Source organism: Geospiza fortis, unplaced genomic scaffold (genome assembly GCF_000277835.1).
Source record: "Geospiza fortis unplaced genomic scaffold, GeoFor_1.0 scaffold125, whole genome shotgun sequence".
Classification (NCBI taxonomy): domain Eukaryota; kingdom Metazoa; phylum Chordata; class Aves; order Passeriformes; family Thraupidae; genus Geospiza; species Geospiza fortis.
The window spans coordinates 1,190,380-1,207,160 of record NW_005054479.1 but is presented as its reverse complement, the minus strand read 5'-3'; the positions used below and the strand labels follow the sequence as shown (position 1 = coordinate 1,207,160).

At 35.6% G+C, this 16,781-nt stretch overlaps 1 protein-coding gene across 1 annotated transcript; it reads left to right on the top strand.

Annotated features, from left to right (window-relative positions):
* Positions 1–52: 52 nt before the first annotated feature.
* Positions 53–15,598, top strand: RNF212 (ring finger protein 212). The gene is made up of 11 exons (XM_031063062.1): positions 53–164; positions 1,584–1,645; positions 4,280–4,354; positions 7,074–7,130; positions 9,690–9,748; positions 11,144–11,205; positions 11,295–11,364; positions 12,168–12,213; positions 12,987–13,050; positions 14,579–14,651; positions 15,370–15,598. Exons 1-11 carry the CDS (start codon positions 53–55, stop codon positions 15,596–15,598), a joined length of 909 nt encoding a protein of 302 aa, XP_030918922.1.
* The last annotated feature ends 1,183 nt before the right edge of the window (positions 15,599–16,781 follow it).

Below are 16,781 nucleotides of genomic sequence, written 5' to 3'. Positions count from 1 at the left end.
CGGCTCTGCCCCAGCCCCGGGCTGCCGCCGGGCCGTCCTGCCCCGCTGCCCCATGGCCGTGCCCATCTTCTGCAACTCCTGCATGTGCGAACCCCGCACCCCCACGCCGCGGTTCTGCCTCACCAGCTGCGGCCACGTTTTCTGTGAGGTTTGCCTGCAGAAAGGTAATAATGGCTGCTGGGGCGCGCCCGGCGGGGCGGGCTGTGCTGCCGTGCACGCATCCACCTCAAACACTGCTATTTCTCACCCGCTGTGGAAAAAAAGAAAACCCTGAGCACTTTTAAGAATGCTACTGATAAGCCTTTCCAAGCCTTGCTGTTGATTCGCTTTGAACAGTAAAACTGTGTCCACCTCCAGGTGGATGTGACTTTGAGAGCAAGCCTTGGGCACACGCGATGGAGGCTTTAACAAAACTGGATTCTGGATGCTTATGATCCATGATTTTGTAGAAAAAACACCCCACAAATAGATGCCTTTTTGTTCTGGAAAATTTTGGAAAAACAACGTTTTTTTCTTAGTGAAAGAGCAATTGAAAAAACGGAGGATTTGTTTAGGGTAGGTTTTGGAAGTAGTTTTAATAAGTTTTGAGGCTCAGTATTGTTCCTGAATACGTTCAGCAGCATGTGGGAAGATTGGAGGTGATGTTTTGAAGCTCTTGTGTTATGTACAATTCCAGAGTCATATTGTGGGACTCATGTGATGCTTGGTTTTTGTAAGGGCAAACAGAAGAAATGATCAATCTATTCCAGAACTAAAAGCTTTTGACTAGATGTTTTCACGGGGTGCTATTGAGGATAGAGGATCATAACATGCAGCTTGCAGGCCCCTAGAACATGAACAGCATCTTTCCTCTCTGCTTTTAATTTTGTTTAGCAGAAGAATACATGAGGGATTATATATCTTTTTGCTGTGAATTCAGTAGTAATGAGACTTAAAATGTAGTTAAAGATGTTTATAAACACAGATCCTTAGAATCTTCAGAACGGCAGTAGCTAGTAGAATTATAAATCATAAATATTGAAATAATGTGCATTTGCTATAGATATTTTCTAATATGTTTGCAGATAAAGAGCTTAAAAGTCATAAAGTTTTTAAAAGTGATTTTATTGTTTTCTCACTGGAGGAATTCAAAAGGCAAAATTACTAATTTCTTGACATTTGGATTTCATATATTTTGTTGGGACAACCCAACTGTGCCCCAGTCTAAAACGCCATATATCAGATTGACTGTAAGTCATTAGTGCACTTAGGCATACATTTAATTAAACCAGGCAAGCAGTCCTATTTAAATCAAGGGAACTAAAAGTCACCTGCATTCTGTGACACTAATGATATTCATAAAATCATTTACATGAATACTTATTTACAGGAGTAAGACCTGATGACATTCACACACATTTTTCCTGCACAATTCAGTGCAATGGTTATAGAATGAAATTCTTTATTCATGTTTATTCATATTTCTTGTGTAACCTGCAGATTTCTTCCACAAGCTCCAGAGGTTTAGGCATCACATTATATGTACAATGTATTCAATATATATTCAGTTTTATCTATATTTTAAATGTGTCTTTACCTTACAGGCAAAAAAGGTGAATGTCTGGTCTGTAGGAGGGCTTGTCGTACCTTAGTCCTTTCAAAAGAGGTAAATCAAGGTTTAGTTTTGTTGCATTACATTAATCTGTGCTTTGCTTAACAGCTAAAATATTTGCATTAAAAAATGCTTCCTTTTTTGTTTTTGCCAACTGTGACATGAATATTTACTGGTAATAGGTTGCTAAACTAAGACACTTAGGCACTAGACAGCTCTATTTTTTGTTGTTAATATTCCTGTAAATTAAAGCCTATGGAAACTTTGGTTTTCAGGTACTGCTAGACTGTAAATAATTCTAAACTCAAGAAATATGGCTGGTTACTGTGTAACATCAGTGACTACTTTCAAAATGTGGAAAAATGTTTATTGATTTTGGCATTTGTACATCACAGAAAATGAGCTGTAATGAATTATTTCTTGTAATGGACTGAAAGCCTGCCTGATAGCTCAGCAGTGTTTTGAAGTGGATTAGGTTTTTTCCCTGTTTTCTCTTAAGCTTAACTATTTTCCTTGTGGCTGTCTGATTAAGAAAGGGTTTGAAATATTGTTGGGAATTTTTGTTGCTCACTGGAGAATTAAGAGCTTTTAATTCCCTTTCTTGGTTAATCATTAGGAATCTTTAATTTTGCATTTCTCCCAGGAGCAATCTTCTCTTTAGCTGATTTCATAAATAGGTTGTGAAAACATTTATATTTTTGTAGACTGATGCCTACCTAAGAGCCAATGCCTTATAAGGATAAAAGAGAAACACTAAAAACATTCAATAAAATTCAATACAGCTAATCATGAAGGCTTCCTAGGAGTCTTGCACATCGAAGAAGACAATGCTACTAAAAAAAATTGCAACTAAACAACAAAATGCAATTATAATACAAAGGAACAATGCACACAGTAATCAAATATGAAAGAAATCAGAAAGCCCTTCATAAAAATTCTCAAGGGCATATTTTAATATGCTTTCAATATCAACGTATTCATGCTGCAAACATTGTTAATAATTTCAGCCAAAGAATCATTTAAGTTGTTGAGGACCTCTGGAGGTCATCTTGTTCAATACCTTGCTCCAAACAATGTTAATTTTTAAGTTACATCAGTCTTAAATTGCACCATTTCAGCAGAACTTGATAATTTACTTCAAAAGCACAGAAGGAATTTAAAAATGCAATGATTGGGTTACTAACAAAAATATTAGATGTTTCATTAGAACCTGCCACTGCTCTGGAGGGCTGGAAGGAAGCAAATTACCATATTCTTTAAAAAAGACATTAATGATGATTGCTTATCCTTGATTAAGAACAGATAAAATGATTGGAATGATAATTAAAGATGCATATAAAACAGTCATGGCTCTATAATTCAGGAACCTGAGTGGAAATATACCTGGTGAGCTTTATGAGCTTGATGCTATGGAAGAATTCCCAATGAGAGGAGGTGCTATAAATGTGTTAGAGGTCCTAATTAAATTGTATGTTGGGGTAATCAACATGTACACATTAAATATTCTCATCTTTACAGTAATGCATTCTTGTCGCCTTTATGTCTTCCTTCTGTGTCTCATGATCCCCACTTGCTTTTCCTCAGAGGATGGTTAAGTGTTACAATAAATCAGATTCTGGCTGTTCAGTATTTCAGAATATCAAAGGAGCATCTGCTACTCCTCCATGCAGCAGATAAAATATAAACAGTGTTACACAAATCTTTATTTGAAAGAGTTTTTATATCAGTATGAAGCTGGTTGGGTTTTATTTTTTTCAAATCTGATAGGTACTTAAACCAAGATCATTGCTTTGATAGAACCCTAAATACATTGCAAGAGCTTGGTTCCTATGAATGCATGTCATTTAAAGAAGCTGAATATATTTTTATTAATATCTTAAGTTTTCAAGATGGAATATTATTGTATTGCTTTTATTTTCTTTACTGAAATACCATAGGTAGATTAACTGTGCTGTCTGTCTGCGTTTCTCCATCTGTCAGTTGGAAATTTTTGAATCTTTAGCTGATGTCAACCAAATTCAAAATTGCAGAGGAAGTCTCAAATACAATTACTTACCTTCTGTGAGTTCTGCAAGAATTAGTAGCTGGGGAAAGCCAGGAAGAGCACTTTTCCTAAAGCATGCACAGCTCTGATTAAAAGACACAAGTCATAAAATATTTTAAAAATTCAACAGTTACATTAAGGCTCTTTCCTTATTCTGGGATAATATTCTGCTGCCCAATGGGCAGGGAGAGACAAAGGGATCCCAGTCAGCATTGGAATTATTCTGAAAAAGGACTTTGAAACAAAACTGATTGTAGGATGCATCTCATGTGGCTGGGAATGGTGAGAACCAAAAAGCCTGGAAAGGGGCTGCCAGAAACGTGGCTGTTGGTGTGAATGCAATACCTGTTCCAAGGGCCACAGCACCCTCCTTGAATGTCCTCTGCACCCTGGTACTCTCTTAATCACTATAAGTATATATGTGGGTAATACATTTAACAAAATCCCAATGCTTTCCAGATGGTTGATAAGGCCATTAAAGAAAACTAGGCTTATTTTCAATTTCTGCATTATCCTTCTCTAATCTGTCAATTTTTTTTTATTTATATTCATCAATCAATTTAAGAAACACTTTACAAAAGAATTTATTTAATATGACTTGCTAATAAAAATGCTAACCTTGGTATATTTTCATTTCTTCATAGACAAGTCCTGATATTCAATCACTGTTCAAGCCAATAGATGTGTTAAGCAAGAAATATTCAAAAGAAATATCACAGGTGAATCTGCCTTTAAATTTTTTTACTCTATAAAATAATCAGCAACCCCTACTGATTTTTATGTGAATGGGAAAAGTGAATGAGTGAATGCTTGAAAATGAATGGCCATTACCATCTTTACTTCCTTAATTCCACAGTTTCTGAGTTCTTAAGGAGACATAAATTATTCATTATGGTCACTGCTTATGTTTTCAAACTCTCTCTAAGGACCACTAGTCTGGTTATTTTAATGGTGTAAAATCACTTTCAATGCTATGCAGTGAAAAATTAGATCTTCCACAGGCTTAAACGTGCCCAGATAGTGTGCCTTAATTACAGCAATAAAAAGTTACACAGTGAAAATCTGAGCTGGATACAGTCCTGAACTGACTGTGCTCTCTCGTCTTTCTAATTTATTTTTTTTAATCAAAACACAACTCTTTTTTTTTCCCAGGTAGATGCAGTAAATGATTCCAAGGTCATTTTCCCCATACTTTCTGTGAATTCCAGATAGGATTCCTTTTGTCAGGCTTAGTTTCTAGTCAAGAACTTCAGTAGCTGTCTGGGTTAAATGAGTGCATACGAACTCCCTTTTCCTCCTCATTTTCTGCATCTCTTCAGCTTGTCTTTGGGACTCTGTGTCCTTATCCCTCTCCCTGTGCATTTCAGCAGCAGTTTCAGCCACTCCAGCAGTACACTGTCCCTGGGCCTGGCTGCAGCCTTCATTGGCTGTTCTCATCTCCTTAGGCTGGGACTTGCTGACCTTTGAGTGAGCTTCCTGATCCAGCAGAACAAGAAGCCAAGGGATATCACCTGTGTCCTCCAACAGTGGTCATGGATTCATATTTGCTCTACCCCAGGCTTCACAGACTTTTCCAAAGCTGACCTTGGCCCCTTTCCTGAGCAGGGCTCCTCCTCAGATGCAGAAGGTACACGAGGTAAATGTGAACTCTTCCTCTGTCCTTCCAAACCCACTTTTTAACAGCAGGATCAGGAATTGCTGTATAAACTGAACAAATGCAGGGAACCTGCACACCTCCAATCACATGGGAATACAAACTTCCATAGTGTGCCAAAGGAAGGAAAAAGGGGCTCAATCTCTCCTGGCTGAGGTGGGTTTTCTGTAGCCCGAGATAACCCGTTGGGAACATATTGAAGTGTAGTGAAGGCATTGAGGTATGTTCAGAACTTGTCCCAGTATCAAAAGATGTAAGAGCAATTTCTCTAATCTCTTATCTAATCTAATATCTTGTCACTTTGGTGGGTGCTAGGAAAGGATGAGAGCAAGGCTGGATGTAGTGATACATCTTCAGAAGAGCCTCCCAGCTTTCAGCAACTTGTGTCAGAGATTTCTCAAAGTGGGATTGGTCTTCTGCATTCAGAAGCTTTGGTGGATATTTTTCCCCACATAATTGTCAGGTGGTTTCCTGAATTTTAGCATCTGTCACATATTGTGGAAGGGAGGTTCACAGGTTGTTCACTGCACAATGATTATTTCATTTTTCAGCTTTTAACCTGTTAGTTTCATTTCTTACTCTTGAATTTGATTCTGGAGGAAAAAATATCCATTCTCATGCACTATGTCTGTGCTAATCATTAGTTTTAGACTGCTGATGCAGCCCTTCTTCAACTGTCTTTTTTTCAGCCGTGAAGATTCATATTCTATGTGGTCATTCTTTTACTGAAGTTCTTGCATACCTCTGATTAATCTGAACTGTTTTCAGACCTACTCTGTCCCTTCTGAGATGTTAAGCAGACTCAGGATATAGGAACATACATTTTTTAAAGGGGAATGATGATGTCCCCAATTCAATTTTAAACTACTGGTAAGATCTGATTTACTTTTTGAGTGGTACTGAACACTAAACTGACAAATTCAGGTTTCTCCCAGACCCAGTAACTCATTTCTGAGTTAGGGAGACATCTCAGAGCCATCGTTTTCTAAGTGAACATTTCTTCCATCAGTTCTTCCAAAGACACACTGATCCTTTGCTGAGTATTTAGTGGGAACCTCCCAGGTCCTTCCCCAGGGAATAAAATTAACCATTTAATTTGGATAGTCTTCTGTGGGTTTATACTCTCAGAGTGTTTCTTCTTGGGTGTCTCAATTCCTACAGATTTTCTGGCAGTTTTCTTACATGTGATAAGGAAGATTTATTAGAAGTTACTGCCTGTGGTAATTTGTTCCTCAAGCTCTTGTCTTGCCTACCTTGTCATTTTTACTTTTAACTTGTCATGGTTTATGATCCTCATGTGGACACAAGAAGTGCTTACACATCACCAGACAGTGTGTCTGACAATTATTTTTTAATTAACAGGGTATTTTTACAAGGCATATTATAATTGCCAGTAAGACAGATTACTTTTTATGTTGCCATTAATTTTATGTGTTTGCTTAGCACTGATGAATAAGAAACACTGCAGCTAAACTGGCTTTCTAATGTCTTTACCTTTTTATTGAACTTAGTGTTAAAATATAACTTCAGTGAAATAAATCTACCAGCTCTACTGTAGGTCATATTGGATTAAATTAACTTCACTTCATAAGACTTTTTCTATCAGTGATAATAACTTAGAATAGTTTGGGATTTTTTTTGAAGAAGATTTAAAAAATATGTGTTAACTGCCTATAAAAGACAGAAAACTTTGAATACTGTGAAGTAGTTATTTTCCATCACTTCTTTGCTGAGGTGCATAAATGTAATTATGCGAAGCTTGATATAACTGTATTTATTTTTAGGTTTCAGAATTTCAAGAAAGATTTCATAAGCGTTTATTAAAATACCACAAACAAAAGGTAACTCTAATTGCAATTTTCTAGGGTTTTGTTTATGTTTGCCTTGTTACTTTGGGTTATTTTTAGAAATGATAGTAATCTATTATGGGAATTCTTAGAATAATTTATCAGGATTGACTCATTACTGTCTTTATAAATACCTATTTTTAATTGTTTAAAGTCTGTGAGGACTATTAATTCTGGTTACTGTTTCTAATAAAATATTCTGGTTGTAAGGTGGTTAAGATTAAATGGAGAATCAAAGGACAGGGAGGGAAGAAACCAGTTCACTGTATGGAGGGGAATGTGGAAGAGGTGGGGAGAGGGGTCCTAGAAGATAAGCCCAGATGAAAAGAAGGGCTGACAAAATAAATGAGAAGCTTGAGCAATGGGGAACAACACTAAGGGCTAATACCCTGAATTTGGGATAGCTGAGTGTGAAAGACAGAATTAATTACTCTGTGGAGAGCAGGTACTGCATTTGTGACTGTGCTTCTTCCTTTGTAGGTTGGAAGGCAGATTCCTTTTTCATTTTTCAGCTACTTCTAAATATTTGATTAGATTGTTGGATTTTTCTTTTATTTCTAAGGACATGGGATGCTGCTTAAAGCTACTTAGCAGTATTGGTGACTTGACCTATAAGTGGGTGCCCCATGTATGAAATGACAGAAGAAGATAATGTAGCTGCCCAGCTGCCATTTCATGTGTGAGGAGAGTTTCTGGTATGATTGCCATAGATAGAAAGCTTGGAAAATTAAGTACTCTGTGGCCCATTCTTCCTTCTTCTCCATGAATGCATTTTGGGATCACTCGTAGTGTAATGTGTGTAGGTCTTTTAGGGTCCTGTTCTTCTGCTTTCAAAGCCAGGCCAGGGTGTAATCCTGATTTCATCCCTCTTCTAATCCGTTGTACCAACTCCAGATGGTAAAACTGAAACCTGTAGACAAAGTAAAACAAATATCTTAATAGAATTCAGCATAAATTGAGATGTTATCTCCAAAGAATCTGTGGAGAGTTTTGATACTTTGTAATGGTAATTTTTTAAGTTTACTCTTGAGACATTCACTCAGCAGTGTTTGTGAAGTATTCAGGGGTGCTGCTTGACCTAAGGAAGTTGTCCAGGTGACAGTACCAAAACAGTTGAAAATATATTGGTTGCTGCTTCAATGGCACACTGTTTTGGGTGGGTTTGTTGTTATTTCTCCCATTCTGTGTATTGTTAGTATGTTAAAACTGCTTGCGTTGGATCAGGGTCAGGAGAGGCCGGTTGTATTAAACACCGTTCCAGCTGCTCATGCTTGGCAGTCTTGTTGCAGGTCCCTTTCCTTATTTCTAGTTTGTCATCCTTATTACTGTCAACCAACAAGGTCTCATGGTCTTCATTAAACTGCTTTCTTATTTCTGTGGGTTGTGCAGGTATTAGGGTGCAGGTGGTGGTGGCCACTTGCTGTCCGTGTTCCTGGCAGGTCTAGTTGTCCTGCTATGCTAGGATCCCAAAATACTGAAAATCAGAGAGTTACTCATGTTCTTTAAGGTACTTTGGTCTTAAAATTACCCAGTCCTACAGAACAACAGGGTAAAGTACATTCTTCCTGACTGGTTCCTTTCTTCATCAAACCTAGCTCTCATTAGGAAAGAAGTAAAAAACCAGAATACCAAAAACCAGATCTTACATAAATTACATTTTTTCTTTAATCTGTTTTGCAGAGGTTTTCATCTGCAAAAAGAGCATAGTATCTCCCACAAACAGTATCATTTTATAAATCAGGTAATTTTATTAAAGGATTCAAATAATAGTTTGAGAAGCATGAAAAATTAACAAGCAAAGTCATAATTTGCTTTCAAATCAAAACATGAACAGGGTGAAGGATTAAGGTCACCTAATGGAAATTAGGGATAAAACATAGATGCAGTATTGAGGCTATTCAGTATATTTTTACATCCTTCATAAAATATAATATATGTTCACATAATGAAAGACTGTAAAAAATGCACATACTAGGGAGCTGACCTAGTCTTGTTGACCTTAATATTCTTCCATTTTGCCAGCTCATAACATTTTAAATGGAGATATTTCTGGTTGTGTCTCTTAACGGAGTAGAAGAAACTTTTCACTTAGGCTTACTACAAATAGATACTGAAGTGAGCTGAATACATTTTGAATCTGAAATGAGAAATATGGGAACAATGTGTTTTGTACATTTATTGGTAGCTTTTTCAGATAACTCTGTATTAATCATAACAAAGCTTTTATATCAGATATGAAAAATAGGAAGCAAAAGAAAACTGGTTTTAAGCACTTTTCCTAGTATTCATTTATCCAGTATTACCAGCATACTTAAGAAAAGGTAATCAAACAAAGTCTTTAACTGCCAAAAAGAAGCATATCTCTTCCAGACTGACTGTTTAATGGGTCCATAACACAGCCATAACAGCTCCAATAAATCTGGAATTGCAGTGATGTCTTAATGTTAAAACCAATAGAAAGCAGCCTTTCAACACTTTTGAATACTAGCTGGATGAAAATGAAGCTGTATATCACACAAACAGACTTTGTTTAAATCTCTGATTATCTCACAGATAGCAAAGCTGGAAGAGTCTCTCAAGAAAGTAACGCAACAAATTCAACAGTTACAATGGTAAGAAGTTTAATGTAGAAAAAGTAAATGTAATCAGACAACAGTAATTTTAATTTATAAAAGAATAAAAATTCATGCTTTGTTTGCCTTCCTTGTGTGTTTTTACAGAAATAAATGTATAGGGATTTTTGACATCAGATTAGTTTTATTCACAATAATCTATCCTGTCAGGAAGGAATCCTTTTATTTTACAATACAACTCTGTAATTAACTGTAAAAATAAATTTTTAATAAAGTCTGTCATATAGATATTCAGTTTTAACTTTTTATTTGCAGTTACATAACCATGTTTGTGTATTTTGCAATGGACTTTATAGCATCAGCCTGGAAAATGCTATGATGCCTTTCCTGGTGTCTTAGCCCATTTATAAAGTTACCAGAGTTTTGTAGCATGCTTCTCATTGTTTCTAGTAAAAATTAAATTCTTCTCTCATCTTGAATTACTCTCTTTTCTCAAATGTTTCAAAGTGGTAGCCAGGAGGTCACTCATCCTTATCCCTCTGCTCAATGACTGATATACCTTCATATTTTCATCTTACTTATTTCTAACATAAAGCTAAATTGTTATTTAAATCTCCTTAATAAGCCAGTTCATGAAACCAGCATCTTAGTTGCACAGATTTGATCTTTAATTGATCTTTATTCCTTTTCTGTGTTTTTTTTTTAGTACAGACTTTCCCTTGACTCTTAAATGCACATAATTCTGTATTTTGCTCTCTCAGGCTGCTTGGTGTAATGTAACAGAAAAAAAACCCAGTATAAAGGAAACTGTATGTGGTGGATTATTGCAATTTATATATTTTTATTCATTTTATGCCTCCATTTTCTAGTCTTCATCTCAAATTAATAGCATCTTGGTTATATCAATTACAGAGTTCTTATTGAATTTTAGATATTTTTTTGAGTTCTACCTAGAGAGAAGTGTCCTAGGGCCTCTTTTTGCTTGCCTAGTAAACATATTCCTCCTGTTTATGATTCTTGCCAAAGGTACCAGTTGTGTGAAATTACTGTTGAATAGCATGAAAATGCCAACATTTCATTTGATAACTAGATTTCTTAACGTTTGGTAAATGTATAATTTCGTGAAATGAACTTGTGCTTAGCCATAATTAATAGTTCTATTTTAACATCTGTTGTCCTCTAAAGTACTCTGCCATAATATTGTGCTAAATTTGATATTGTTGAGTATATAATGAGCACTGCAAGTATTATGATGTAAAGATCAAGTTCATAGATTTACCAAATAAATTCTTTGCTTCATGGCAAATAGTGTCATGTTAAAACCTGCTACTGATGGATAAATGCTTTGATTTTTTACTTTATTGACCAGTTAGGCATGTTAACTAATCAAACCAGCCTTCAGTTTATATCTGTTGTTTCTTTTTTCCCCTTTAGTATGAAACCTCCTGAAAACACTACACCACTGCCATTTTCCAGTATGAGCAGAAATCCTTCCAGTAAGAAGTGTTGGTTTACAATATTAACTATGGAATACCTGTCACTGGACATAGCTGTGTTCTAATAATAAATTTCTTAATGACTTCAGTTCCTTCAAGAAAACAGAATGTTTATTCTTCATATTCTCTTCATTCGAGTCGTCCTTCCACTTCTGAAACGTGGGTACAAACTTGTTCATTTTCAATGAAAACCTTAACTAATATTTTACACAGAAAGTAACCTTTTTGTAGTGAATTTAAAGTATTTTTTGATTTTTTTGTGTGATTTGTTTTTGCAAACTGTTCAAATATGAATGAACTGAGGAAAGTCTTATCTATTCAAGTGTACATTACAGTTGTATGGACGGTGGTTACTGGAAAGAGATCTAAGGCATGATGCACCTTATTCCAAAGAACTTCTGGATGAATAGCTAGATAGATGAATGCATAGATAGATAGATTAGTGAGACACTCTCCATTTGCCATAGAGAAAAACTAAATTTATTGTACAGACATCTATATGTACACTGTAGTGGTCAAAGGATGGATGGGATGAGCCACTCCAGTAAGGCTCATTTAAGTAAATTGAATATACAGCTTGCTCAAGCTAAAATATTTCTATACCTTTGATTGTGACTTCCTTTTCTACAAAAAAACCCAGAGATTCAGAGTGCCCTTGTTGTGGATACAAATGAAAAATACATAAATATGCATATTTATTCAGACAAATAGAAGAATAACAATGCTAATCATAAAATAACTTACTCTGTAAATGTCTTAACCAAAGCTCAGAATCGGTGAATAGATTTTTCTTACTGCTAGTGAGTTTTGGAATAAGTCCTAAATACTTTTGTGTCTTATGCATTATGTATTATGCTTTTCCATTACTAGTCAAATTAAACATTAGAATCTAACATGATTTCAGTCTTTTTAATGAAAATGTTATTTTTATTACAATGTCATACTTTGACCTTTCTTGCAAGGATGGAGGCAATGGAAATTGATCCTCTACCTTCACCAATGAGGAGAGTAAGTGGGTTTTTTTAAAAACTTGTTTATGTATAGTTACACACATATATCCTTTTGATTTCTCTTAATCTGTTAATGCTGCAAAAAATAGGATTCATCCCCCATCCCATTCAAAACCATTCTGATGTGCATGATGATTTCAGATATGCTTGATGCAGGATAGAAATCAGATGCTCCCCAAAAGAAACCAAAAGCAAATAAATCACAACATTAATTTCTGGAATTATATTCTCTACATGCCGTGTACTGGCTTTTAAACTTGTGATGCCAAAGTAAATGGCAAATTCTTAAAATCCCAATATTACAAAAATGTCAGTGGTCTGAAAGCCAGGTATTTAGATACCTGAGTACTCTGATACTTGAGTAGGGAATTGCAGGTTTTGAGTGATACTGCTAACATGAGAATGAAGGCAGGAGCTTTTCATGGTGTTGGTATCCTGGTTAGGAGAGGTAACATCCAGGAACAGCTGCTAGCTTGCAAATGGGATGTCAGTACAGAAAACAGTGAGAGTGTCTGATAACACTTCTTATCTGAATGTGATAGGTTATATAATAAAGCTAAAATACATGTATTTCCCACCTGCCCATAGATCTTTAAAAATAGTAACTTAATTCTTAGGTTTTGCATTTTAGTGCTATGAACAAAACTGACAGCAGAGAGTTCTGGAAATCTGCAGGCTCTGTAGACCTTAAAAATATAACACTATTGCTTAAAATGTCTTTATAATTCATATGCTTATTACACTGTGGTTAATGACTTGCTGTTCATTTAGCTGGAGACACCACCTGGTCCAACAAGATTATCAGTAATAACTCCACCACAGGATGGACGTATGGGTGAGTAAAAGTAAACTTTGTAACTGAATGACATTTCTGTTGTATTAGGAGGATGAGTAAATTAAATTCCACACATTAGCAATTTACTAAAAAAATCTGAATTGTGTTGAGGTGTGAGGAATTTACCACATGGACTTCAATCCAGCAGCTGAGAAATGGTTAACATGAAGTATGAAATGTTTTCCTAGTACTTAATTCCTCTGCTCAGTACATGATTACTTGTAACCAAACCAATTTTTGCTGAAACAACAGTTGCAAAGAAAATACTGTAACTGTATGTGTGATTGAACAGAACAGGAATACTTGTTGACCCTCTGTTAAGCTTCATAATTTTGTGTATTTGTGGTTAACAGAGAGTAACATTGTCCACAATGCCGTATTAAACATTACATGAGGAAAAGGGGGGAAACTAAATAGAAGTTAAAAAATACTTAATAACAGAAGTGAGGTAGTTAAGATCAAGAATTTCTTGAAAAAGGTGATTTTTTTCACCTTATCACTGTTACAGGGTATAAGACATTTTACCTGCCACTACTTGCTTTCATTCCTTCATACCCTGAGCTTGGGTAACACTCAGATGTAAATAAGACATGAGTAACAGCCTACTGGAATTGGTGCAGTCTCTTGAGAACTGTTTATTTGTGAGGACTTTCCCAGAATTCCTGATGCTTTGCAGGCCTGCTCTCTGTGTGTCTCTCCCATTTTTGGTTTTACATTCAGCGTGTTTCCACAGCAGTCTATGCTCAGGAAGCTTTCACCTGGCTTCAGCACTTCATAGAATCCATCTGCAGCCACATAAAGAACTTTTAGCACTCTTGTGTTTTTACATGGTGTGTCCTGAAACAAAGACAAATGCAATTTCAATGGAGGAGGAAAAATTGCTTTTTCTATGTTATGTCTGATTTATGTGCTCAGATCCTTCCTAAATACATGGTTGCCCATAAATTTAAGCATAACAAGATAAAGAGAGCTGAGGTTAACTGTTTTTTTAATTGTGTCTAAATATAAATAGATATTTATTAGACAGTAAAATTTTATGTAGAACAGTTATGTGTTCAGCAGATTTCAGAACTTTCACATAAAGTTTTGCAGTGGACAAGGCTGAGGGAATCAAAGTTTATGTGCAAAAGTAAGGGTAAGTGGAAACAATGATTTAATGGTGCACTAAGGAAAGTTTCCTTCTCAGAGGTGGATGGAGCAAAAAAAGATCAGCTGAAGAACTGGAGCACTTCAGCACAGCTGTCTTGATAGTCTAATAATAGTCTAATAAATGAAAGAAGGGGAAAGAAGCCACCATGTGTTTAACTGGAACAAGATTCGCAGGGATGGTGCAATATGATGTTTTTGTGACAGCTGAGCTCTCTCACTGACTATTGTAATTGTGCACCATTTTTAGTTCTTGAATGAATCAATCATGAATTTGTCCCAAATCATGCAATAAAAGTACTGATATTTGTTTCCAAAGTCATCTTTTAAGTAAAGTGTGTAATTCACAATGGTCTTGTTTTCAAAAATCTGATTCCAACAGGGAGTGTATCCTACAGGACTTCTCAGATAGCTCTAATAAAGCCAAGTCAGAGTAGTGGAACAGGATCTACAAGGTAATTCAATACTTTTTCAAGAGGTTACCATCTCCTACAAGAGATTGAAATGTCCCCTCTGGCCTTTGATAATCTGTATGTTCAGATTCTAGATCTGAAGAAGTGTTACTGTGCAGCCTAGCTATCATCTACATAAATGTTTGGTTTTGGGGAAAAGTTTTATTTTGAAATCACATTTTTCAAAAATGTGCAGTTATAATCTGTGCTTCTGTAGCTGTTGACATCTGCAGTCATGGTACTCCTATAAAAAGGGGTAATTTTATAATGAGGAAGTCTAACAGTGTCTCTGCTGTGTCATTCTTAAAAAAATCAGAGATGAAAGCACAATATCTGCACAAGGGCTGTTCTCTGAATAACCTGAACTTTTCATGCAGCCTGCAACAGCTGTTTCTGTTTTTTTCATTTAAACATTGAAAATGCCTTAAGCTGCGAGAATTATTAACATCAATAACTTTAAATTGTTCCAGAAAAATTAAACTCTTGTTCATTATAATCATTAAACCAAATATATCTTCCTAGCAGAAATTTAACATACATGTAACAAAGTACTTTTTTCCACCTCTGATTCTAAAATTGTTTTGTCAGTCTGCTTTTTGAAATATGTAAAAATATTCAGTAAGTAAAAATATATAGACAACAAATTGAAGTAATTTTGAAATCTTTTGTATTGTTATAGAAGTAGCCTCAAATCACATGCATGAATTAATTTCATTAACAGATCCACCCCTGTGCTGAGATTACCACATAGTTCTTGTCCATCATCATCTGGATCCCAGAGCAGTCAAAGGGGATCATGGGCTAATTCTGATTTCAGAACCCCTCAGCTGTATCCATTTACATCACCTTCCCCACAGCTGCCTCTGTCCAGGCAGCCAATCACCATCTCTGGACTTCTGCAAAGACAACAAGGCAAGTATATTTATAAACTAGCATTTAACACTGCCTGAAAAAAATTTCAGCATAGCAGCTTAAATAAATGAACCAAAATAAAAATGATATTTCAGAATTTGAAGTAGGCTTTCAGCAAAACATGAAAGATGTTGGTGTTTATGATTGTATTTTGCCTTGGTCTTATGTGTGGGATGGTATCTGCTGTGAAAATGTGTTCTTGCTTCCCTTTAGAATTAGATTTTAACAGAAATTTAAATCTGATAATGTCCAAATTTTCTGTGTCAGCTGCACATTTCTTAAAGATCTGCCCATCAAGACATCCATGTAAATGTCCACAGATCACAGTAAAAAGGGAGCTAGTCCAGGGTGTTATTATTGAGTGCAACATAAAACTAGCAAAAGCAGCTGCATAAACATCAGCCCAAGTGGGGGTGGATCTGGCTAGGAGTTGCACTGGGGCAGATTAATTATTAAAATCACAGAATCATAGAGCAGCCATGGTCAGAAGGCACCTTGAATGGTCCAGCCCTTTCTGGGAAAGAGAACCTAGATGAGATCAGGTAGCACCCTGACCAATCACATCTTGCAAACCTAATTCTCCTTATTGTTGAGTTTGCATCATCATTGAAATATTTTTTTAACTTATATTAAAAAGATAATTAATCTCTAAAGCACCATAGTAATAAATGTATAAATGTGACCTTCCTACATATCCCAAGTAGTTTTGAGTTCATGAAACCAAAATAAAAATATTTTAAGAAATGAAGGTTTATAGCTTGTAAAAGCTTACATCACAATTGTTTTAATTGTGAGACTTCTGGAGAGTAGTACAGTACGTGAAATAATGCATGAACCTGATAGGATCTCTAAATAGTGTAGGAGAAATTAATGTTATTAAAAAAGTAGATGTATTGAACGTTAGTAATAGATGTCATTTGGCTATATGATTGCAATTCAGTTCATATACAGAATAATGCTTTGGAGATTCACTTGGGTAGCTAAAATTGGAATTTGGCAAAAATGCTTTTATGGTAATACAGAGGAGCACATTTACATTCATGAGAATGGCAATAGAAAAGTTTTCATCAGTTGTGTAGGTTTTTTTAAATTTTGGATAGTTTTGCTTTTCCTTATATACATTCCCCATATAATTTACAAGAACAAACTTTACTTTAGTTTTACCAAGGTTTTTTTTTTTTCATTTGTACCTGTATTTTTTATTCTAGGATCAGCTAATTT